The 26,421-nt window shown below is 49.9% G+C and overlaps 1 protein-coding gene across 1 annotated transcript in view; it reads right to left on the reverse strand.

Moving 5' to 3' along the window:
• The window catches only part of Csmd2 (CUB and Sushi multiple domains 2), a 562,459-nt gene that overhangs the window by 261,756 nt on the left and 274,282 nt on the right, over positions 1–26,421 (reverse strand). The window contains exons 6-8 of the mRNA XM_085686610.2: positions 19,388–19,500; positions 5,362–5,439; positions 366–453 (exon numbers count right to left, since the gene is read on the reverse strand). Of these exons, the coding sequence (XP_085542736.1) occupies positions 366–453; positions 5,362–5,439; positions 19,388–19,500 (279 nt within the window). The remainder of the gene's footprint in view (positions 1–365; positions 454–5,361; positions 5,440–19,387; positions 19,501–26,421) is intronic.

Raw genomic sequence — 26,421 nt, forward strand, 5'->3', positions numbered from 1 at the left:
TGCCTTGCTAGTTCAGACCTCTGCAAAAAATTCACCGTCCGAGGGGCTCTGAGGTACCCCAGATGACTGTAGGCCTGTCACCCTTATGTAACACAGCCAAGAGTGACCCTTTGAACTCTGGCTGCATTCATTTTGCGACAGTTAACGGGGCATGTTTTAGTGATGCTCCTTCACAGTTCATAAGGCAGGGACATCCTCCCAAAGATCAGACTAAGAAGGACCACAGCTTTCCCCCAGCGGTGTCACTCTCTCCTACAGCCACCCCACCCTCTCCACCCCATCTCCAGAAGGGGCAGGCCTTGTTCTCCCCATAACCAGGCCACTCCACCCCATTTTCAGCCAGAAAGTCCCCCAGTAGATCTTACCTGAAGTCTGAGCCTAGTCTTTTGCCCTTTTCAGGTATTCCAGGGTCTGGACACATATTATGTCCTTGGGACACACCAACCTGAGTTACTACAAGGCAAAAAAACAGCACACACATAGACAGACAGTCTCAGAAAGGCACTGGGCTGAGCAGTGTCTCGGGGTGGGAGGAGGAGACAGGATGAGGCCCTGCTCACCCAGAGTTGTGGAGGATGTTGGGCCTCTCTAATGGACAGGGTTTTCCTGACTGAAAAGTGGGAGACTGCTTTTGATAAAAAAAAAAATCCTTTGCAAGAAAATCCAAGCGAAATTCTTTGGGACCCTGTGGGCTCTGAGACAGTCCTCCTCCCCAACAGCCATCCTGTTCCCTCGTCCCACACCCGTGGCCGGAAGTGGCTTCTCCAAAGGCTCTGGTGACCTCCCCATCCTGCACTCCAGGTCCAGGGATGGAGACTCTAGATGAGATGACTCCGCCCCTCCCCCCTCAGCCCCAGATGGAGAGATGACTCAAAGAAAGTTAAATAAAAGGTGAATGCATGATCAGAAACGGTAAAGAATGAGAGAGAGTTGCAGCTTCAAGTTCAAAGCAGGGACTTGAACTCAGGACGCGGACATTTCCTCTGAGAGCCCGCTTCCCATCAGACCCCCAACAAACCACACAGTAAGCAAGTACCAGAATATTCTCCCCCACCCCTCCCAATTCTACCGGCCAAGTGCACCAACCAGATGTTATCTGGGCTATTTCTATGATGGTCTCACACCTTTTTACAACAACCATATGCATGCCTGCCTGAACTAGAACAGAGCTTGGTCTAGGACGGACGATACGAATACAGCACACACAGCAGGCACCTCCTACGGCCCTGCCTGCTCATTACTCTTGATGGTTCACATAGGTCAGGCTGAACTAAACTCATATCTCTGGATTTCCAGAGTGGAGGATGACTGACTATGGAAGCCAGGCAGACGGCTTGGCCAGAGAAGCTTCATACAAGGACCCACCAATCCCATGACTCTAACGGCAACTGAGGGGTTACGGGTGTCTACAGCAACAGTCTCTGAGCTTGCTCATATTCCCCTCGTCCACTCAGCACCCCATAATGTGAGAGAGGTACTGCACCCCTCCCTTACACCCTACTCACTCATTCCCCACAGAGGGCACATATTCATTGAGCCCTTTTTTGTACAAGAGTTTCTTTGGCTACCAGGGGAGATGCCAAGGGTGATCGGGAATGACCACTATCTTCAAGGAGTTTCCCGTTGAGGGAAGCCGTGAAGCACTGAAGACACTTCAGGACCAAAAGTGGGAGGTGATGAAGGGATGCTTAGATGGGGGACCAGTCAGTCATCCATTACTGGGAGAAGTGTCAAAGCTTTCCCAGAGGAGGTGACATTGAACATGGATCTTCTAAAGAAGTGAGATTTAGACACCCAGGGACAGTGAAAAGGGCAGAAGACAGGCAGAGAAGAGTAAGGTGGAGGCAGAGAACTGGGGGCTGTCAGGTGCAGCTGGAATGTAGGGAGGGGGAAGAGTGTCGAGCTGAGGCGTGAGGCTTCAGAGATAAGGTTTTTGAGGGGCTGTGAGTCTTATCCTGAATAAACAGGAATGGGGGGCTCCTGGAGAACTCTGTGTGGCTGGGTGTGTAGCACACACCTTTTATCCCGGCACCTGAACAGCAGCGGAGGATGTATCTCCCTGAGTTCAAGGCCGGCCTGTTCAACACAGCAAGTTCCAAGTCGACCAGGGTCACATGGTCAGAAAAAAAAACACAACCAACCAACCAACCAACCAACCAACCAACCAACCAACCAAGCAAACAAAACAAAACAAAACAAAACAAAACAAAACAAAACGAAAAACAAACCCAAGACCTAAAACAAAACAAATACAAAGGTATTCCTTATGAAAGGAAGGTCTCTGCTCCTTGAGTCAAGGATGATGAGTCTGGTGAGGTGTGTGGTTCAGGGAAAGGATGCAGAAAAGATGATAAGGTGGGAAGAGGGGGAGCAGGAGCCTCGTGAACCTGGGGCTGTGGGGACACTGGGAGCTGATGGGAGGTGGTGGAAGATGGGGCACAGTTGAGGCTTCGGCTCACTGCTGCAAGTGGAGGCCTGGGATGGCCCCTGCTCACAAGTAGTCCAGGGGGCTGCTGACAAGGGAACCCAAACACTGAGACAGGTTCCGAGCTCAGGCCAGACACCGGCTGAATTTTCGGTTGTGTGGCAACGGCGGCAAGGCCTCTTGGGTGGCTCCACACTGCCAGGTTGAGGCAGCTCTCTGGACATTGGTTTTGACCCTGTTCCTTTCCTTATCAAGCCTGTACTTCCAATGTTTTTACATCCACATCTTAACGGAACTATTCCCACCAACCCTGAAGCCTGCAGGCTGGGACAGCAAGACTGAAGTTTCTGAAGCAGAGTGAGTTTTCAGGGAGTCATGGTGTTTGTCCAGGCTAAGAAAGGAGGCAGTAATTGGGGTCCCCAGGACATCAGGAGTGTGAGAAGTAAAGGTGGTGACCAGGAGGGGAAGATGGTCCCTCATCCCAAGAGCTGCCCTCGATGGCTTTCTCATTCAGCCTGTGGACCATTCCTGCAGCAGATTCTAAGCTCAGTATCCACCTTCCTCGGGTTCTGCCCATTCAGCTTGTCAACCCAGGGTCCCTTGCCAATGGAAATACCCACCCCTCAGCAGCACCTTCAGGCATTTCCCACCACTTCTTTTGCCCTCAGTACTGATCACCATCAAGGAAGTAGGTGAGGCCAAACCAGAGCCAAGGATGACAAAGCTCCCCGCCCTGCCTCCCTGAAGTCAGCCAGCCCCTGAGGTTTGGGTACCATTCAGGAAGTTAGAACACACTGAGGCAACTCACGGCCAGGCAGCATCCTTTCTCAAGGCATTGACAAGCAAACTGACATTCCAGGATCAGATGATTGTGGATGGCAGAAGCAAAAGGCATTCCCCTGTCTTCAGCACTTCCCGCCTCCACTGCCAGTCTAAATCAGACACTTGTATCTGACTTGCTGTTGGCTACTGGGGGGAGGAGTCAAGAACTTGGGGTAATCCTGACCCCACCCTTGAGAGCCCCACAATAAGGGAAATCTATGGTAGTGCCTTCTACCCAAAATGAAGGGAGATGCCAACAGATGCACTGCCAGGAACCAGAGTCAGAGGAGGAAATCAGTAAGGCCTGCCCCTTCCTTGAGTTGAAGACATCTGTCCGCAGCGGGTCTGGGCAGAATATAAAGTCTATGCAGACATCAGTAGCTACCTTGGGGCAATTTGAGCCAAGTTCACCCCTGTTTGAGGAAGTCTTACAATGGACATTAAAACTTCGTCATAAGAAATACGATATATTTATTATATATATGGACTAGTTTCTTCATTTTTCTGGGGCTGCTATGGATAGCTAGGAAAGGTATAGGTGGTAAAAACCATGAACTCCCTCTAAGATAAATGCACCCCCAACATCACATGTAATTTTTCTCAGCTACTTTGTGGGCCTTCTACAGTAGAGAAGGCCCATCTTAGATCCAATAGCATCCTAAGCATTTAACACCTGTAAAATGTGATGCAGAACCCTAGCCCGCCTTTCTCCAATCTGTGGGAGGAAGGCAGGCTAGGGTTCTACATCGCCATTTTACAGATATTAAAACTGAGTCAGTAGTTTCTTGGGTAGCATGGGATAAATATTTGGTCCCCCCAATGTTGAGCATTTTTCTAAGCTTGTTTATGGCTCTATGGCAAAGTGTACAACAAAGCCACAGTGGCCTTGGCTCATACGGTCTCCATGGCTACTCTTGGGCCCAGGGCTTAAGTAGATCATTCTCCGCATGGTCCTGGGCTGGACCAGGGTTTTCCTAGGGTCCCATCTTTGATCCTGATGTCCTTAGTCAAGCACAGAAACAGAGTCCCCTAGCTTCCTTCTGTCATCCAGCCTCCTGGAGCAAAGACCTACAGATTAACCCAACAGCCACCAATACCTCTGACTCGAGGGAACTTGAGACTGGGACGAGCCCCCGCAGTCTGATTCATTCTAGTTAGGCTCCCAACTGCCTCTGCCTTATACTTCTTGTAGCCACAGATACCAGCAGAAACCTTGGGAACCTGGTGGTTTTCTACCATCCTTCCTTACCAAGTATATGTCTGGTAATTAAAGAAAAATGAGTACCGGAAGGTGAGGCAGGATGGGGCAGGAGAAGAAATAGCAAAGAGGGAAGCAGAGGGCAGGGATGGGGGGTGGGGAAGAGGACAAGGGCACTGAAAGGAGTGACAGGAAGGAAACAGCCACAGTCCCCTGGGGTACCAGAGTAGCCTCCTGACGGAGTGTCTGCACCCTATCCCAAGGCTCACACCCTAAATTCCTTCATCACAGGCCCATCAGGTGTCTCTCTGGACATGATGCTCTAGACCATTCCTAAGCACCAGATCTCTTCATCTTCCAAACCAGGGTACCAGGAACAAGTTCTCAAAGACGCAATTTGCCCAAACAGGGTACCACCATGATTTTCCCACCACCCATAGAGCCAGGACCCAATTCCCCACTTTGCTCTGCCCAGACATGTCCAGCACTCTTGGTGGAGCTTTTTAGATTTGCCCCTTCCTCCTCTTTAACCTCTGACCTTGGGAGTCGACCCCCCCCCCAGGTCCTAACCTGAAGAGACGCCAGAAAGAGAACTGTCTTAGCAGGTGGAAGTGATTTAAAAGGAAAAAATAAAGAGAGAAATGCACAGTAATGACTCCCTGGACTGCAGATCGAATGGGAAGTGAGGAGGGAATTAGAGGGAGGCAAGGGAAAGAGAAGGCAGAGGGCAGCCTGAGGCTGCTCACTGGCTGCAGGCTCAGCAAGGCCATGCGCAGATGGAGGGAGGGAGGGACCAAGGAAGTCATCTAGTAGAGGCTGGCTTCCCTGCCGTCACAGCTGGTCACAACACCAGAGGTTCAGAGCCAAGCATGAGGCCCTAGACCCTGGCACAGGGGGCAGGCCAGCCGACACTTACACACAGACGTCTTCTGGTTGTTGTCTTTGCTGGGCATCAGCTTCACACCTCGGGACTTCAGTTCGATTTGCTTCTTGACTAGAGAGGATAGAGAAGGGAAGAAGGTTAGAGAGGGAGTCTGCGACCTGGACAGGGTTCTTGTAGAATGAGGGGTGCCCGCTCTTTTGACAATGGCGACATAACATTGTCATCCACCTTCTGAAAACCATGGAAGCCAGCAGCAACAGCAAAGACATTGCCGACGACAACAATCTCATTCTAAGTGAGCTTATGATTTCCTATTGGGCTGCATTCATGGCTGTGTTGGGCTCCACGTGGTCCACATGAGCCACAGGTTGGACACACCTGCAAGTCAGATTTATCCTGTCTCTTGGCTTAGGACAGACATCCATGGGGAAAGACTTTCTGTATAGTCAAATAGCAAGGAGTGGCAGGTTCTGCCACGAAGGAACAGAACTCTGAGGGAGACTGGAAAGGGGCTCTGTCACCTCTGTGATATCTGAAGGGCTCTGGACCTGCTGAGGCCCTCTCCTGGTGAAGTTCTGCTACTATTGAGGTTCCTGGGTATGAACTACCTTCAATCTTCCCCTTCGGGAGTCTTTTGTGGGTATCTGCAGCCAGCTAGGTTTGGACCTGGAGTGCTCCTCCCCAAACTATGTACTAAGGATTTAATTGTCAATCTGGGATACTATCGATAGGTGCCAGAAGCTTCTGTAAGTGGGACTTATGGGAAGGAAGTCAGGTCATAAAGCATGTGTCCTCAAAAGGATTCTTTGGTCTCCAGACTCGTCCTGTTTCTCTGTTTGATCCCCTGCTGCCATGGTGAGTGGCTCCTCCACCAGAGGCTCTCTCCAGCATGGACTACACTGCCACAGGCCCAGCCCATAGATCATAGAAGCCTCTTGAAATCATGTGCCCAAATAACACTTTCTTCTTTTTAATTTGATTCGCCTCGGGTATTTGTTATAGCAACAGAAAGCAGATGAAAGCACAGTTCACTGACTGCATGTTTGCTACTCTGTAGATTCTTCCCCAGCCAATTTCTGAGCCAGCCCAGACAGGGAGTGGCAAAGTAGGTCAAGCTCAGATTGTCACTGGTTCCCATATCGTATCATTTGTGATATGGATATTTGTGGTACTGGGAATTAAACCCAGCACTCATGCCTAGCAGTCAGGCACTCTACCACTCAGCTATAGATATCTTTGCCCTGTGGTATGATTTTTGTAGCCATGTCAGAAGTGAGGTATATTTCTCTCCTATCCCTCAACCTTAGGTTTGGCCACTGGAAATTCGGAGGCCTTGAATCCAAAGTCTTGAAAACTACCTGCTGGATTAGACTTCTCTGTTGCAACTTTACCATCATGGGAAGATGTGGCTGGAGGGTTGAGCCCCTGGGTCCAGTCAGACTCCGCCCGCACTAGCTGACTTGCGGTCAGGGGAAGCTGAGTCCCGGAAGTCACTGAGGAGTGGAACTTGGATGGCTACCTGATGTGCTAAATAATAGTCTTGGTTCTGTCTATACGACAGGCCCTCTGCTCTTTGCTGAATGACATGCAAACCACAGAGCTCCTGGTGACAAAGGTCCATCCTTCCCCTCATCAGAGCCCCTTGGTCTGGCTTCTCCAGTCCTCCAGGGCATTCTCCTAGAGATCAAGGACTCACTGCTTCTCAGTTGGCCTCTGCTGCTGGCTCAACCCTGCTGGTTGATGCCCAGCAGTGGTAAGAGCTGTGCCCAGGCACTTGCTGTGTGCCAGGCTCTGGGTGCTTTATACGTTCCTTACTGGCCTCCTTGGCTCCTGGCTCTCAAACCACACACCATCCCTTACAGGAAATCCTCCCCAGTACCTAAGCCACTTCCAACAATCTCCATACCTGTCACCCAAGCTGCTGCTACCTCCTCTCTGGTTCCCAGGACCTTCCAGCTTTCTCTTTTGTCTCTGTGTGGCTGCTCTTAGCAAAGGGTCATTGGAACTCTGGGTTAGCATGAGTCAGACCACGACACATTTGTTTCTACTTGGAGTTCTTTAGTGGAGCACAAGCCAGAGTCCGTAAATGACCCGCAAAGACCAAATGCTCTCCTCACGGCCTCACTGGCTTTCTCCTTGACCTTCACCTCTCCTCGCCAACTTCACAGGTCTCCCTGGGGTTCCTGCAATGTGCCAGGAGTACTGACTGCCTTGGTTGCCAGTTTTTCTAGAATGTTTCCTCTTACATATCTGTGACTTGCTCCCCCTTTCTCCGGAAGTAGTTGGGCGAAACCCTTTCCCTCAGTGAGCCTTTGCTCAGCACCCATGAAAATGGCCCCTCCAGTTCCAGCTCTCTTGTCCATCCTGAGTTCATCTCCTGAGCGTTCTATCATACCACACCACTTCTAGTTTTGTTTCTTTCGTTAATTAATTAGTTGGTTAATTTCAATGTTTAAGGCAGGCTCTCACTGTGTGGCCCTAGCTATCCTAGAACTCATTATGTAGATCAGCCCGGCCTCCAATTCATAGAGCTCTGCCTTCTGCCTCCCCAGTGCTGGTGCATTTATCACCCCACACTGCAGTGTAAGCAAGGCCAAGGCAAGCCCTCTTGTTAGCTGCTATATTCTCAGTGCCTAAAAGAGTATCTGGGGCCCCGGGCATCAGTCACTGCATCCTTAAGCTTCCAACCTCTTTGCCTGGTAGCTGTTATGCTTACTTGATACAAACTAAAACTGGGAATCAAGGAGGGTCAGGTGCCTGGAGTTAGAACACAAAGAGGAGGCCCAGACTTCCTGTGACCGGCCCCTTACGTGATTCCAAGAGCACTCACCACCTTGCCCAGCCTCTCCCTGTCTATCCCCAGGTCAGTTGCTGAAGACTCAGACTTAATTAGGACTGGAGGAAACACACTCCTTCCCAAACCAACGTCCATAGAGGCAGGTGTGCAGGGGCTTCTCCCAGTGCCCCCACTTCCGGCTAAATAGAAAAACTGACCAAGGAATTTGTTCCCCTGACAAGGATGGTTTCCGTGGAATGCATGATGAGAGTCAGCCACCACCACGGAGCCCCATCCTCCCTCTGCGCTCTGGAACTTTCTTTATAAATGTACAGAGCTCTCTGTGTGTATCCAGCAGGAAAATTTCCAATGAACACTAACATGGGCACATTATCCAAAGGACGGCATTAGGAGGGAAACATGCATTATTCAAACCCTGCTAATACGGCATGGCTGAGATTCAACCATCCCTGGGAGAAGCAGAGCTGTCCGAGTGCCATGACGTTTCTGTCCCCAAGATCCCGGGGCAACAAGGTAAGTGTGGGGTCTGTGGTCCAGGGCAGCCCATCCGAGGCAAATCGGCAGAGATGCCTGTCCAAGAGGCAGGGGTGTGGCTGGGGGATTCATCGCAGATTCTCATTTCTGATTCTAGAGTCTATAGGAGGGAAGGGGCGAGGATGTGCTCAGAGCAGCACAGACACCATTCCCAGGGGCTCACGTCACATGGGGTTTCCTTACAGCTATTGACGGGGTGTGTGAACTGTGGTATGAAGAGAGAGGCTACTGAGGCTGGGGGGATGTCCTTCCTCTCTTCTCAAAAGTGCAGCAAGGGAAAGCCCCCCCCCCCCGCAACCCTCTTGGGACCCTAGGAAGACTCTTGATTTGGGGGTCTTGTGCTGCCCAGTTTTCTGTCAACTTGACACAAGCTGGAGTAATCTGTAAAGAGGATTTAAATCTGTAAACCTCGACGGAGAAAATGACCCTACCAAACGGACCGGCGGGAAAGTCTATGAGGTGTTTTCCTGATTAGTGACTGACGAAAGAGGGCCCAGCCCACCGTGGATGTGGTCATTCCTTGGCAGGCGGTCCTGAGGGGTATACGAAGGCAGAGTGAAACACCCAGGAGGAGCAAGCCAGTAAGCAGCTCTCCATGGCTTCTACTTCAGTTCCGGCCCCAACTTCCTTCAGTGACAGTGCTGTGTAACTGTTAGCTGAAGTAAACCCTCCTCTCCTCAAGTTGTTTTTGGTCATGGTGTTGTATCATAGCAAGAGAAGCCCTACCTAAGACAGGATCCACCCTCTCTATTCTACTCACCCCAGAAGAACAGCCTAACCCTCAGGTTCAGGACCTGGCAGCTGTGCTGGGGTCAGTAACGAATGACGTCATCCCCCAGCCCAAGTCAGAGTACCTTCCCTTCCCTTCTCCTCCCCTCAATTCCCTTTCCTATCAAGTCAATGTATTAACTTTGTTACTTTTTACTCTTGGAGCAGGGCCTCTAGGTTTGTACCATCCAGGATACCTCTGGACATCAAAAGGTCGCTGGACACACGTGGGAATCTATGAAGACACCCAGCCAGGTTCAGTTGGCTCAGGCCTTGGCTCTGGGAGGTACAGCCTGTAGCTGGCCCACGACATGAGGGAGCTGAAGAATGGGTCAGTATTACTGTTGATACATAAAACGTCACTGGAAGGCTCATGAAGCCCGGGGTACTAGCTGACGGAGCTTACTTGGAAAGGAGCTGACAACTTTAACAAGAGTGGGTCCTGCCTGGAGAAGGTCGGTCATGGGGTATCTTAGGGTCTCTATCCTGTGCCAAACCCTTCTGTGTGTGTCTCTCTCAGCTTCCTGAGCACTGTGACGTGGGTAGCTATGCTCCATCACATCCCCACAGTGATGGCCAGCCTCACCTCAGGCCCTCGGTGATGGGGCCAGTGGACCCCAGGCGGAAACCTTTGAATGGTAAGCAAAAATAAATCTTTTATCCATGAGATTTATTTTATCACAGCAACCAACATCTAAACAGAAATGGCTCTGGAGAAGTGGAGCTTGGTACAGTGTAGGTCAGGAGCCTTTGGAACTAGTTTGGGGAGGGAATTTAGAGGAATTTGGAGAAACAACCTGAGAAGCCTTGAATGTTGTGAGCAGAGATCAATGGGAAGTTTTGATTGGGCTGCAGAAGATAATCATGTAGACAGGATCTCTAATGAGAACTGGATGCCAGATATCCATGTTACATTGTGACAATGAACTCTCCTAGATTCTGTTCAGGTTTTAAGGCTCTGGAGTGGGAACCACTGCTTTTTCTTGGTTAAACTGCAGTTGTATCATGGTTGGATGGAATCAGGGACTTGTTATTTTTTTTTAAAGATTAAGGATGGCTTAAGGGGCCACCTTTTAATGTCAGCTTAACCAGGGGTGGACTCAGGATGGACTGAGAGACATCTGGGACGGTTGGACAGCACACAGCTGGGTGTGTCGTGTGTGCATCTCCAGACATGATTCGACTGGGAAGGCTCTGACCTGGTTGGTGATTTTATTCATTGACAGATGTCAAATCTGAATGGATTACTAGGAGGTTGGAACTGCGAGAGGTGAGTTTCACTGGAGGAAGTGGATCCCTGAGGGCAGGCCTTTGAAGGGTACAGCTGGGCCTTGGCCCATGGCTCTTCTCTTCTTCCCGGCTACTTGAGGCTGCTGCTCCACCACACACTCCCACCATGCCTCAGTCCCCAAATGATGGAGTCAGGGGCCTTTGAACCAAGACAAACCTTCCCTTTAAGTTGTTCCTCTTGGGTGTTTGTCTAACACAGTCAGGAATGTGGATCTGGGTAAGACATCACCAGGGACATCAGCAACAAAGAGCCACCTTCACATGCTGGGTGGGGCCTCAGCTTCGAGGATCCCAGGGACACAGCCACACTTTAGGTTTTGCATAGCAAAACAGCCTGCCCAGGTAGGTAGACCATGGCACACCAGGGGGAAATTATCCACAAAGTGGGCTCACTGATGAACTAACTCAGAAGATCCAAGTGGACCATGGTGCCAAGGGGCAGGGCCCAAGCACAGAGCAGGGGTCAATATGGAGCCCCTAGAGCACAACTCCAGGACCAGTCAGAGAGGAGGGTCAGTGAATAGTTGGGAAAGTCAGTAAGAATCTTGGGAATTTCTGGAGGACGTTCATTCACAGTGCGCACACATTCATCCATTAGTGGGCGTGCTCATAAGTATTGTGCCACTGGGGTTGCCTTCAGGCACTAGTTGCTAGAAAGAGGGAGGATCTTACCTAGGAAGTTGGAGAGATGGCTTAGTGGTTAGACTGCTTACTGTCCAAACAAGTTCAGATCCCAGAACCCCCATAAATACCAGGGGCATTATGTTGCCTCACCTTAATTCTAGCCCTAGAAAACAGAGACAGGGGATGACCCAGAGCAAGCTGGCTAGCCAGACTGGAAATATCAGTGAATCTGAGTTTGATTGAGAGAGCCTGTCTCCATGAAGACTGTGGAGGAGTGAATGATGAAGGAAAACTTCAGGCAACAACCTTAAACCTTCAAAAGCATGCATCTACAAGTGCGTCTATACACACATGCATACATGTGTGAACATGCACGTAAACCCTTTACACAGAGACACATGAAAAGAAGGGAAAAATAAGAAAGATTCTGTGATCATCAATGAAGTAAACAAAAGGTGCAGCCTGGTGCTGCCTTGGTGTTTCTCAGCACACTCAAACGTACACCCCTTGGTGCACAGAAGCATATAGGTGTCATCGATGCATATGTGGTCATTCATGTCTGCAACCAGAACCCTCATAAGCATACATGTGAGCCTGTGGCTAAAGATATTCACACAGAGAATCCAAGTCACACTTGGATATGTGCTTTCTCACTGTAGGTGCAGAGTCAGGACTCCCAAGAGAAACATGCCAGCTCAAACCGGTTGATGGAAATCCTAGTAGGTACATCCATCTCCTCCGAATGAGAATGGCTGCCAGGCTGCCTGCTTATCCCTTCCATTCTGGCTAATTATACAAGACATTTCCCTGCTGTCATAAAGGTTAGCGGGACTCATGGCATGCGGTGAGCAGGAGGAAGCTGGTGGTACAAACAGCTCTCTAGTCTGAAGTTCAAGTTATCAGACTGAGCTAACAGGAGACAAGGGTGTCTTAGCAAAGTGGGAAGCCTGTCCTCTCTCCATGGTTCTGGGAGTGCAGACATAGACAGAGCCTGTGTCTGTGGATTCAGACTCAACATCCTCGGCCTGTAGTTGGCTGTCCTGTTGACTAAGTCAATCCTAAGCCCCTTGTGATCACTCATCCCCAAATTGTTTCTCCAACTCTTCTTGAGAGGATCTCAGATGCTCAGATTTAACCTTACCCTCTCTTGCTTGGATTTTGTTTTGCTCCCTTGAGTTCATTTCTTGAAAGCTGCTTAGGATTGTAGTTTGAAAACTGAATTCTGATCTCCTCTTTTAGGGACATAAGAAGGATGCATGTGCATCTTACATCTCACTTCCTTCAACGATGCTGCGCTGCTGCTGCTGAGGACCAGCCTTGCTGCTCCATCACCCGATGGAGCCTTGCCAACTACTCATCCTCTGCTCGTGTTCAGAACACTAGCGACAAGTAGGACGGATGCCTGAGGCTGAAGGCTATAGGATGTAAACCTAGCAGTTGCTGGAGCCACCTCATTGGAACCAATGGGAAGAATGATGATTCCTGAATGCAGCTAGCATTGTCTCTAGGCCAAATGACTCATAGGGTGAATCCAAAGTATAAGCGCCAGGCTTGATGAGTAAGGGGCTGGATAGAATAGCATTACTAGCTACTGCACTGTCATGCAGAGTTGAGTGGAAGAGTCAGGGCAGAGGTGGTCTTCTGGTAGAGACCAGGCCAGGTGTCATGGTACATGTCAAGACCGTATTTAAAGAACTTAAGATTCAACCTAACCTGGGACATTTCCCAAAGAGAGGATTCATGTATTCTCAAATACAGATAGGGAAATTAGTGGCATCATTTCTGATGTCAACCCCCAAAGGTTGGCAGGATATCAGCATAGCAAAGGACAGAAAAATATTGAGTGATAAGTTAGAAAATGAAGGCACAGAAGACTAGACACCAACGCCCATCCTGCACACAGCACATCTCAATTCAGAGAAGTGAGCCTTGGGATGCTTAGGTTTCCAGGACCCAGGGCATTAGACTCTCTTGAAATTGATAAAGACCATCAAAAGTCTGTGGTCGTACTGCCAGAGATCACTTGGATACAATTTTAGCTGGAAGGTCCAGCAACCCATACTCTCAGGCCAGACATGTGCTGCCATGGCCCAGAGGTCACACAAAGCAGAGAGCGGCTATAAACATGGACCAAGAAAAACAACAAGCTTACTTAAGACATTAGGAGATATTTTTTGTTATGAGCTTTGTAACTTGGTTACATGTTGAAAGGCTGGACGTGCCTGTGGGGCTCTGATGGCACAGAAATCATTAGCAAAGCTATTGTGACCAATGGCGTGGTGTTTGGAAAGGAGGGCCCGGCCCTGATTCATGAAGGACTTAGAAAACGTGGGAGAGGCTCTTGGGACAGAAGATGGTGGCGTGTTCTCACACAGGAAAGGTGATGAGACAAACCCGAACGGGAACGTTTGTTTAACAGTGAGGTTCCACTACTAATATCCTGTGGTGAAGGAAAGCTAAGGGGGACATCTGGCAGAATGTCAGCGCAGTAGCCATGCCAAAGGCCGATGGTGACATGGAAGGAGACAGGGAGACATGGACATGGTTAGGCTGAGGGTTTCAGGAGATGCTGATGGGGAAAGCTACTGTCAGGGTGCCCTGGCGTCCTTGGAGTCACTGCCCCAGTTAATGAAGAACAAGCGACTGCATAGAAATAATGCAGCGAGCAACCCGAGTCCTGGCACAGGCCACTGCCGAGAAGCCGACTGTTGAAGGATCACTGATAATTGAGAAAATTATGCAAAGCTCCTCAGAGCTGGCTGCACATGATGCTTGGAGGCGTTTCAAATCTGACAGAAAGTCTCCTGGTGGCCCAGCTGAGGTTCTGAGGAATGCATTACTGGATGCTGTAAGTGTGACCTCTTGGTTAACCACCGGACAGTGTGTGACTACTAGAATTTCTGAAGGAAAGGAGACCCCTGCTCTTTGCATTGTAGAGGGCACGGTGTGTGTGTGTGTGTGTGTGTCACACACACTGTCTCTGAGCCACCAGGGTTCACATGGAAAGACAGGCAATGGGAGGGGCGGTGGAGCGCAGGCTGGGATGTGGTTCTGGGATGAACAGATCAGACAGTGATCATTCGGTGAGATGAAGGACACATGCAGGAGGAAAAGGGGGCTACCCCACTCCTGTCTTTTCTACTGCACAAGAAGTCCAAACAGGTTGGGTGGGCGTATGGCTGAAGGCTCCTTTTCCTAAGCACCTACCATTGTGTCAGGGCTGCCTTTCACTTCCTGTAGTCCTTATGGGTGAATCACATTCCCTGTCTCCAGAGGAGAGGGATTGTAATGGGTGCTAGGCCATAACACATGTGAGGGAAGATGTTGTCATGATCTGAACGTGAAATGTCCCCAACAGGGGAACATGGGCTTGAACACATGGTCCCTGGCTGGAAGAACTGTTTTGGGGGTTGAAGAACCTTTGGGAGGCGGGGTTCAGTTGGAAGAAGAGGTTTCTCTCACCCAGCCCTCTCCTGCCCACGCTCTGGTTGGCATACTTGCCTGAGATGGGCAAACACTTTCTGTAAAGGGGCTGCCTAACCATGGACGTGGGTTTTGAAGGCCACCCTCCTTGGCTAGGAACAGTCTGTTCTCTGAGAACAGGACCAGGTGCGAAAGAATATGAATGCAAATATGTTCCAGGGAACCCATCTTCATGAAGGCCGAAATCTGGATTTCATGTAAGAGCACGGTTCATGTCTGTGCTCATATGTGCATGTTTTAGGGGATGTGCACCTGTGTGCTCACCAGAGGAGGCAGTTTGTTGATGGAGGAGGGTCATCTGTCTATGTGTTACTTTCATTGGTTAACAAAGAAACTGCCTTGGCCCTTTGATAGGATAGAAAATTAGGTAGGTGGAGTAAACAGAACAGAATGCTGGGAGGAAGAAGGCAGTGAGGCAGTCGCTACGACTCTCCTCTCCGAGGCAGACACTATAGCTCTCCTCTCCAAGATGGATGCAGGTTAAGATCCTTTCTGGTATGCTACACAGTTATTAGAAATGGGTTGATATTTCAGGTAAAGCTAGCTGGGCGGGCGGCGGGAAGCGGCCCCACTGTTCCTTCAACAGTTTGTCGGATGGCCTGCTCGAGCTTTCTCTTACTGCCTCTAGATAGGGTCTCTCACTGCACCTCAAGTTAGGCTGGCACCAGGCAAGCTGCAGGGATCCTCCCGTCTCTGCCCCATTGGCAGCTGAGGTTACAGGCCCTGCCTGGGTTTTTACAAGGTGCTGAGGATTTGAACCCAGGTTCTCACGCTTGCATGGCCAAGTGCTCTTACCCACTGAGCCATCTCCCCAGCCTCATTTCACTGTGCTATTTTTCCCTTTCCTTTCAGCTGTCTCAAAGCACAGAACCCACCCTTAGGTTAGGGGCCTTTCACAAGCAGGGCGGGCTAGACTGGGGCTGCCATGGAGGGATACACAAATGGCCACACAGCCTTCCATGTGGCAGATGCAGACTGGGCATTCTCTACCCAGAATTCCCTGTTCTACTGTGTATCAGCCATCTGTGTGAGAACCATCTTATCTTACTACCTCTTTCTTATCGTTGGTTTTGTCTTATTTTGGTTTGTTCTCTAACCCATTATAAATCTCTCCCATTACATCGTATCTGAGAGTTTTTAATCGGGCCCAACTCCGGTTTTTATCACGCTGTAGGGAAGGTACAGATTCACCTCTGTGTCTGTCTTTAAACTCTTCTCTCAGCAGCTGAGCTGAACCTCAGATACTCATCCTCCTGTGCCAGCACACAGTGATGTCACACAGGGAACACTGTGAATTACATACAGGAAGATCACTCCTGTTCTGGCAGTCAGTTAGAACTGAGGCTGGTTAGGGCTCAGACCTTCTGACACCATGGTAGTAGCTGGAATTGTGCCTGGCCGCAAACACAACTAAACTCTCTTGTGATTATTATCATTGTAATTGTTGCTGTATGTATGGTGTGTGGGTGTGTGCATTTGCAGGTATTTGTGCAAATGTGTGCATGAGTGTGGAGGACCGACACTCATGGCAAATGTCTTCCTCAATCACTCTCCACCTTATTCTTTATTTACTGAGGTAGGGTCTATCACTTGAACCCAGGGCTTGCCAGTTTGGTCAACTAGCCTGCTTGCTCAGAGGACCTGCTGTTTCTACCACTTGAGCACTGGGAAAACAGGCGGGGTGCCACGCTCACTTGATATTTGTGTGAGTTCTGAATTCTACTCTTACACTTGTATAGCAAGTACTTTATCTACTGAGTTGTCTCCCAGCCTCATCACCACCACCATCACCAACTCCGTCATAATCATCACCATCATCATCATCATCATCACCACCTCCACCATCATCATCATCATCATCATCATCATCATAATCACCACCTCCATAATCATCACCACCACCACCACCATCATCATCATCACCACCTCCGCCACCATCACTACCACCACCATCATCATTATCATCATCATCATCACCAACTCCATCATCGTCATCACCATCACCTCCATCATCATCATCACCATATCATCACATCACCACCTCCACTTCCATCATCATCATCACCATCATCATCAATATCATCATCACAACCTCCATAATCATCACCACCTCCATAATCACCACCACCAACACCACCACCTCCATCATCATCATCATCATCATCATCACCACCTCCGCCACCATCACTACCACCACCATCATCATCATCACCAACTCCATCATCGTCATCACCACCTCCATCATCACATCACCACCTCCACCTCCATCATCATCATCAATATCATCATCACCATCTCCATAATCATCACCACCAACACCACCACCTCCATCATCATCATCATCATCACCAACTCCATCATCATCATCATCACCTCCATCATCACCATCAATGCTATCATCACCATTAGAAACAAGGCACCAGGGTCACTAAGCAATCCATATCTGTACTGAGTCTCCCTGGACTGGAATGCAATAAATGAAATCTTGGGCCTGTAGTATACCAGTCCTGGGTCATGCCTTATGCGCTTATAAAAACATAACTGCCAATACACCTGCTTCATGCAAACTTGTTTAGAATAGAAGAGAGTCAGTGGGGACCAAGTACTCATGACCTTGGCAGCCCTGAGACACAGCAGCACAAAAGTCCCGTGTGGGAGCATGAGGGGACACTAACTGGAGGGCTTCAAGAAGCTTCAAGAAGGACATGCCTGAAACAGAACTTCTTGGATTGTGAGCCAATCTCCACTTCAGACTTGTGAAATTAAGTCAGAGTTTGTGGCTAGCATGACCAAGTGGAAGAGCAAAGCTCAGGGTGCCTCACACCAAAGCCAAACACCCTGGGTGACACATATACATATATGTATATATATATATATACATATATGTATATATATGTGTGTACGCATTTTCCCAATATATACATATACATATATGTGTGCATACATATATACATATGCATGTATATGGACATACACATACATACACATGTTTATGGTGGGGTATGATTCACTCACCAAAAGTTTCAAAGTCACTGACCAGAAAGGCATAGGGAGACAGCTAAGCACAAAGCCTGCGATTTTATGGATCAACTCAGAAAGACTTTGTAGGCAAATCCCAGTTTCACCGTGCAGGTCGGGGCTGTGTGCTCTTGGGCTGGTGACACAGCTTATCTGAGCCTTTGCTGAAGGGATTAAGAGCTGAAGGTTGCCTTGCATGGAGCCTAGCACACAGTAGGTATTCAGCAGCCACACAGGAGGGATGCAGTGAGGGGGAGACCTAGAGACTGTCCACACATGGTAGCTAGGGAGCAGGCACGCAGCAGGGATGTAATCAGAGACCCGGAGACTGCCTGGTGCACTTGTGGCTCTGGCCTGCCATTGCGCTTTCCCCTATCACAGAGACATTGAGAGCCTTGAGAACTTGAGCTCTCAGGCACGCCCAGCACTTACTCCCGCGGGAGGAGGTGCACTCTTGGGCGCTGCTTTTCTGTTTGGGAGAACACGACAGGAAGGTGCAGGTGGCTGCCTCTGTCACTCAGGAGCTAGATCTCAATGGTGGGCTACACTGTCTCCAGGAAATCCAGGCAACGCAGGGCCTTCAGGTCCCGTGGGTTTCTGGTCTGTTATTTTTTATTTTTATGTATTTTAAAAATCTCCTTTAGTGTAGGCAGAGGGAATGAGCCTACTCATGAAGCCCAGATATGACGATATGGTTCCAACACCTGCAGCTTTGACCCCAGACTCCAGGTATCTATCAGTTTTGAATACTGTCCAAACTACAGGAAAGGTTTGGAGGCATGCCTGGGGCCCTACCATGCATCCACTGCACGTCTGGCTCTCCCTCACGTATAGAGTGTATCCCCTTTCGGGGTTAACCCATTCCTCTTTTAGAGGTGGCTCCTGGGGTCCAGAAGCCTTCCTTATTGGAGCGTGAACATCCTATAACATATAAACCTATGTTTCCATGCGCCACCTCTGCTCTGAGTTCTCACCTGTATGGGAGGTGGGAAGAAGCAGGGGTCATCCCTAGGGAGATTCTGCCTCTGCTTGCAAAGAACTGTGTTCTAGATAGGATGAGAAGAGTGGAGGTGTGGGGAGCCTCCCGACTGTAGGGAGATCAGCTAACAACTGCTGAGAAAACACAGGGCTCTGGCTTAGGAGAGTGGTGGGGAGGGGAGCGGGGAAACTAGTGTCTCTCGCTAAGGAAGGGATGTGTAGCCAGCATCTACTCAGCACAGAGCGACGATGAAGAGCAAAGGAGGTGCCTGCCACGTTCCTCACACTGCACCTGACTCTTAGCACTACTCATGATGACGACCCTGGCCTGAAGAGTGACAGTCAGGCCTACAGCACCTGGGAACTACCACTACGGCGGCTAAAGGCTACCTGGGCAGGTGCAGAGGTGCAATTGTGGAGACCTCTGGGTCCACAAATGTAACGGACCCAAGACAATGACGCCTGAAGTAACATGTGTGTCCAAGTGTGTGGGACTGAGGCCTCTAAGGTCACTTCCATGACTTTTGTCACTGCTCTCAGAGGATGCCCCAGTTTGGCTGTGCCTACCTTGGTACTGGGCACTGAAGCCACGCTGCCGGTGGTTGCCATCCGACGTGAAGTGCAGCCGCAGCCAGTTCTTGCTGCTGATGACAGGGGCTGGGAGACTGGCTCCGGTAAACCTGGGTGGACAGGACACAGAGAGGTCAGGAGCAAAAGAGGACATCAAGGGGTCGACCCACCATCTGTACCCCTCTCTAGCAGCCGGGGGTCTGTGTGGCTAGAGACATTTCGAGGCAAGTTACTCCCTTCATCCCTGATTCCCCTAATCCATCAGATGCTCTGGGCCTGAGACCACCCCAGGAGGCGAGAAGACAAGTTGAGTGTCCTCTATGCACAATCCCATTGGCATTGCACTGCCTTTCCTACTGTCTGGGTCTTTGCTGTCTTCTGTCTGGGGACTGTGTCACCTGTTTCCCTTCTTCCTGCGCTATACTGTCACTTGTCAGGATACTAGAAGTCCCTGAAATACCCCAGGTCCTAAGCTTCTGGACTTGAAAACCACATAGGTCTTGGCTTAGACTCAGACCAAGGCTTCCCTACTGTGACCTTGTACCCAGCACCAGACCTTTCTAAGTGAGAATCCCAGCCCCCATGTCTACGGGGCTAAGCAAGCAAATGTTTAGGTACTAAGGCTAGTCCAGAGCCTGGCATATCCCAGTCTGTCCACAGCAACTCCTTCCCTACCCTATTCAGTCATTATTCTGCCACGTCTCCCGAAGATCACCCCTCAATGATGGCTGAGTAGGGAATCATCTGGGTCTATCCGGGACCAGTTAGCTGCACCGTACAACCTCAAGAAAGTCACTTAAACCCTCGAAGACTCTGTGACCTCATCTATGGAACAGGGTTGTTGAGGTCCCCTTTTCAGGGCTACAAGGGTTCCACAAAATGATACCCTGCAAAAACCAGCATGATACTTGGTACAAAGCAGGCGTGGATTCCTTGTTAAAGTGATACAGGCAATGGAGAAGCCAGTATGAAGGGAGTAGCTCCGGAGGCTGGTACTAAGGGATGGGGTGGGGCACAGGTAGTCGGGAGAGGGGAGCTCATTACCATCCACTCCCAGAGCAGAGGAAACACAGGAAACACCCTGACCATAGGGTTGTCTGGCAAAAGCCATTCTCTACCCAGATCTTTGCCTGGTTTCTGAAAACCTCAACAGGAAAGAGCAAGGAAGGGCCAACCAGAACACACTCTCGGCTTCCTCTGTGTCCCTGCTGAGGCTCCTATTGATTCAGCCAATTGGAAACTTGATGCTTGCCCACAGGTGAGTCTCCCAGACAGAGGGGAAGGAGGAGAAGGCAAGGGGGTGGGTGTTGGAGGGGCACAATAGAGAGCTAAATAGTGGCTTTCCATAAATATACATTACACAAAAGATTTAACCAAGAAGCCTGGTACCCTCTGAACTGAATTTTTACTATCAGGAAAATGCTGACGCACACAAAACTCTAGGAATATAACCCATAGTGCTTGGGCAAGAACTATTATAGAAACCAATTACAGTATTTCACCAGATCCCATTTAAAATAGTTTATTACATGGTGAGTCATTTAAGTTTCCTAAGGAGCCTCAATTGGTACCGTGGGCTCCCCACCCTAGGCCAAATTCAATTTGGGCTCAGTGACAGAGTTTGGAGGCTATTTACATACGGAAACAGAATTAGGCAAAATTCACCTGAATCATTTAGACCCCACGGCTTCTGCTTAAAAAAAAAGGCAAGGAGGGGTTGTCTAGCAGTCCAGAGTATAACTGGAAGTTGGGGCAGGGAACTTTCCAGTTTAGGAGTGAAGTGGGTGGGAGTGATGCTTGGCTTCCTGGCACTTTTGAGCTGCCCATCTCTCCCCAGACCGCAAGGCTCTCCTCTTTCTCCTCTCTTTCTCCTCTCCTTTCTTTCCTCTCCTCCTCCTCCTCTTCTCTCTTTCTTCCTCTCCTCTACTCCTCTCTCTTCTCTCTCCTCTCTTTCTCTCCTCTCCTCCCCTTCACTCTCTCTCCCTCTGCCTCCCCTCCCCTCCCCCACTTTCTTTCCCTAGCTCTGCTCCCTGTCTTTCCAAGCCTACATGTTGAGCATTTAAGGGTGTCTTTGGCCCTTTCGCAGAACTGAGGACTTCTGTAGCGGGATGCTCGTCAAACAGCTGTGGAGAGGTGAGGCCAGCATGGGCACAAAGCTTTTGATAGAACTAACTACAGTGGCTCTCTCCAAGAGTCTCAGCCCCTGGGAGGTTGAGTCAGGAGGATTGCTGAGAGTTAGAGGCCAGTCTGTGCTGCTCAGCAAGATAACCTGGTTGCCAAAAATCAAAAGGCAAAACCAACAAACAATTCCTTTCCACACCAGTAAGTACAAAGATATCGGTAAACTTGCAGGCTGAGGTCACTGAACCAGAAGAGTGGAGACTTAGGGGACTCAGGTGGTAAAGAGAGAGTGGTGTGGGCAGATCCGGACCATGGAGAGTGAGTGTTAGACAGTATGGGTCATGAGTGAGCGTCATGAGTAAGGTCTGTGAATGCGGACCATGAACACGAAAGGCACAATGCGGTCTCACTCGCTGGCACTCTGGGAAAGATGGGTTCTCAGTGAGAGGAAGTGGACCTGTGGTAGCCAGAGCTGGGTTGGGAGCTGTCCGTGGATCCTGCCTGTCTGAGAAGGAGGCAAAGGGTTTGGATCTAGGCTTTGTTAACTGCGTGGGAAGGATCTAGGCTCCATTAACTGTGTGGGAAGGCCACTTTTACCAGCAATTCAACAAGCTGCGCACTCACGACTCGGAGTATGATTTTGTATAAACGACCCCTAGCGGCGTTCATTAAAAAGGAAACAAAGCAAAAGGAACCCGCAGTGCCTCTCGTCCTTAAAGTCCATAGGCTGGACCTCCATGGCCTCCAGCAAAGCCCCCCTTCCCTGCTTACACCTTCACCTCTTGTTTCTTATGCTCTAAACATGGACTGCTTGCTGTGAAAACTGCCCAGGCCTGCTTCTGCCCCGGGGCCTTTGCACTTGACAGTTCCCTCTGCCTGTCCTGCTGGCTTTTTCTCTACTGGCTCACACTCCCTCCAGCTGTCAGGCAGATGTCACATTCTCAGGGGAGCCTTCCCTTTGCTGGCCTGTCTCCTGCCTGGCTTTCAGCTTGAGCATGTGCGTGCACACGTGTGCGTTCGTGCACACACACACACACACACACACACACCTTTGCACACACACATGCACACAGCACTCTTACTAGTCACGCAGGAGAGCTTTGTAGGTTGGAAGTAACACTGATCTCTGAGTGTGTCCGCCCTCACATCTGTGCTCTTATACTGTTTCCCACTGGGCCACCTGGCTACACAGAGAGGTAAAGAAATACACTCAACAGCACACAGCATTTAGTGGCAGAGGTGCGATTATAACCTAGACCATCTCATTTGGAGCCTGGGCACTCAGCCAGAGAGCCACTGTCACATACAACCGTGGAACAGCCTAGGCAGAATTCTATCCTATGTCTTCCTTCCTTTCCTCCTACCCACCAGGATTCTCTTTAATTTTGTTCCCTCTCAGAATCGTAATTAAAGGAGAGAAACACAAAAGGAGAGGTTCCCCCTTCAAACCTTTCTGACCACATTAACTTCTCTCTGGGGGGCCTGGGGAATTCCAAGCTTGCCCAGTAAACCGCTACTGCAGTACTACATAAAATGTATTTAAGCAATTACACTCGAGGTGGCTTTTGGCTTTTTTTTTTCTTTTTGGTAAATTGACTTCTGTTAAATGGGGCTTCATTAATGGAATCTGGCTTGGGGAGAATTAAAAAAAAATCACTCCCTTTAATGCCCACAGTTGATTAGGGGGAGAATGACTTGGGGCGCTTCTGCAGAGTGCGCTCAGCCTTGCTCGTGGCGGCAGGATGGCGGCTTGTGAAAGCATTTCTTCGCGGAAGCTTCTTGTGCTGTCAGGGTGTTGGGGTGCAACAGTGAGTCCCAGGGCACTGCTGCCTGTCAGCAGAGACACAGGAGACTGGTTTAAATACCAGCATCCCTGAAAACGGCCAGTCCTAGGGGACACACGTGTATCCAGGCACCAGATATGAAGCGTGCAAGGGTGTCACGAGGAGCTGAGCTTCCTGGGTTGGGCAGTTCCTGTCTCTGTGAGGTGCATCTGGTGTGAGCACCCATGGCCCCTCAAGTGGGCAGTGGTTCTGAACCAGCATAACCTCGTGGGGTTGTGGGGCTCTGGGCCTTTCTGTACCTCAGTCTCCAGTGTGAGCCATTTCTCATCCTCACGGCAGGCCTGGGAAAGGGCCAGATAGGGGAGAGAGGTACAGTCTTATCTCATGTCTTTCCCACCGCCTGTCAGGGGGACGGAGGGGACACTGTGATACAAGTAAGCTAATCCTGGTAAAGTCCTAGTGGAGGGACAGATCCACCAGTTCCAGAACCGAGCCCAAACTCTTATGTGCCCCACCTCGTGACACCCAGGCAGGAACACTCTGAGTTCCTGCCTCTGCAAGTGATGCTCCCTCTACACAGAGCGTCTTCTGGCTGCCCCTCCTGACTCCCTGGCACAATGCCACTGGTCCTATATGCCTGGTCAGCTGTTCCTGGTCAGCGTGTCCTCTCTGCAGCATGGTCACTTGTCACCATCCTAGGCCTACTGGCTCCTGATGATCTCCCCAGGCTGCATGTGAGGCAGGATGGGAGCTTCGCCTATCTCCAGCCCCACCGAGGGACAAATCAATAACAAAGAATGTGGCTGCCAAGCAAGACTCCTGTCTATTTCTGTAGATACAGTCTCCCCCTCTGCTGACTCACAGCCACGCCCATCCGTCCATTTGCATACTGGCCAGTGCTGCTGAGTCCACTGTGCTGTGTCATGCCACAGAATAGGCATTGGTCTAGGGACGGGTAGAGTTCAACACCCCAGAGCCCATGAAATGGTTACAGTGGCTATTGGGAGGTGGCCGGGCTGAGGGGAGGGGACAAGGATCAGAAGTTAAAGGTCATCCTTATATAGTGAGGAAGCTTTCCATTGTCATTTACTGTCTGGTTCTTTATAAAGTGTGTTCATTCCCAGCACACAAGCCTCACGGACGATGCCACTAGGCAATTAAAGTTGAATTTCTAGGGAGGGAACCATAAAAAGACAAGCATGTGACTTAGACAGGTCATTACCATGTGTACAACTTAAACATCCATGGAACTGCCAGTTAGCTTTGAATAGGACTAAGGCCTTTCCCTGACCACAAGCTTGTACTCCAGACTTTGTATTTTGTCTAAGTCACAATCATGATGTCATTTATCAGGCACCAGGACAACAGATGTTTACTAACTAGTACTATTACCAAGCTCTTGATCTTGATCTGAGGGACCTAACTTTGGGGTGGCTGTGCCCTTCTGATTCTTTCCAGAGACTCCTTTGCAGAGTCGTTCAAGAGAAGTCGATGGAGTTTCCATCTCGGCGACTGTATTTCCTTCCGAACTCGTATCTCATCCTTTTATGTGATGTTTAATTTAAATCACATAATTACAATAACAAATATGGCTTGCACTGGGAGAGCTGGCAATGGACCCAACCGCTTCTCAGAAAGTGCAAGGCTCAGCTGGAGGAAGCCGGAGCATGGGGGTGGGAGGGCAGGGTGGGAGACGGCTGGCTGGCAGCCAAGGGCAGCGGCAAGAAATTCTTGTCAGGGCTGTGGGAACACCAGAAACTTGTTGGGGGGAAGGTTCGTGTGTGTGTGTGTGTGTGTGTGTGTGTGTGTGTGTGTGTGTGTGTGATGAGAGAGAGAGAGAGAGAGAGAGAGAGAGAGAGAGAGAGAAGCTAACCTTGGGTACCATTCTTTGGGAGCTATCCACCTTGTCTTTTGAAATTGTTTTCTCTCATTGGAAGACTCTAGAACTCTCTAGCCAGTGAGCCCTAGGGCTCCTCTGGTCTCTGCTTCTCCAGCTTTTAGATCACAGGTGGCTATCACCATGCCTGACTTTTTTGCATGGGTTCTGAGGATTGAACTCAGGCTCTCATGTTTGAGCAGCAAGCACTTTACCAACCAAACTTCTCTGCCCCGGGACACTTATACTTGCACTGTACATGCACGGACGGATAGATGATAAACTAAGGGCGATCGCTTACTTCCATTGGCTGGGGCTCTTTCCTAATCACATTCCCTCTGCAGTCAGAAGGGGGAGAATGACATTGATTAGATTCCAGAAGTCCTTCGGGGTCTCCTAGTCCTGATGCTCACCTTGCATGAACCCCTCTGTGGCTAGTTTTCTATCAACTTGGCACAAGCGAGAGTGATTCCACAATAGAAAACTTCTGCCAGACTGTCCTGTGGGTAAGCCTGTGATGTCTTTTCTTGATTGGTGGTTGACGTGGGCAGACCCAGCTCACTGCGTGAGGTGCCACCCCTAGTCTGGTAGTTCTGACTGCTGTAAGAAAGCAGTCTGAGCAAGCCACGCGGAGCAAGCCAGTAAGCAGCACTCCTCCGTGGCTTTTGCATCAGCTCCTGTCTCCAGGTTCCTGTTCTTAGCTCCTTCTCCAACTTCCCTGGACAATAGGGTTCAAGCTGTGAGATGAAATAAACTCTTTCCCCAATTTGTTTGTGGTCATGGTATTTATCATGGAAACAGAAGCCCTAGGACAACCATCCTGGGTTGGAATGTTTACAGCTATGAGCAATTGTCTTCTCGCAATTCTCCCTGACCAGCTTTCTCTACATATCCTTATCCCAGCTACTTCTTCTCCTTTGAGGGGATGAGCATTAGCAATAGGAAACCTACCCATGAATGCCTGGCCTAGTTTGCACCTCCTGGGTTCCCAGGGCTCACTGTACTATCTCCTGGGCCCGTGTCTCTCCGGGCAAGGAGCATTCTGAAGAAAGCCATTGTCACTTTCTTGTCTGCCCACCCTTCCTCGGTACATGGCAGAGTGCCTGCTGCAATGGGAAGGACTCACTGAAGAGACCACGGACTGAGCATATGAACGAGGGGGACCCTGCTGGGGAAAGGAGAGGTCACATGCAGGGTGGGGACAGGAAGGAGGGCTGTCGGGTGCCATGCTGTGTATGTCCTGGTTGTGA

The sequence above is a fragment of the Myodes glareolus genome, chromosome 3 (assembly GCF_982192425.1).
Source record: "Myodes glareolus chromosome 3, mMyoGla1.1, whole genome shotgun sequence".
NCBI lineage: Eukaryota > Metazoa > Chordata > Mammalia > Rodentia > Cricetidae > Myodes > Myodes glareolus.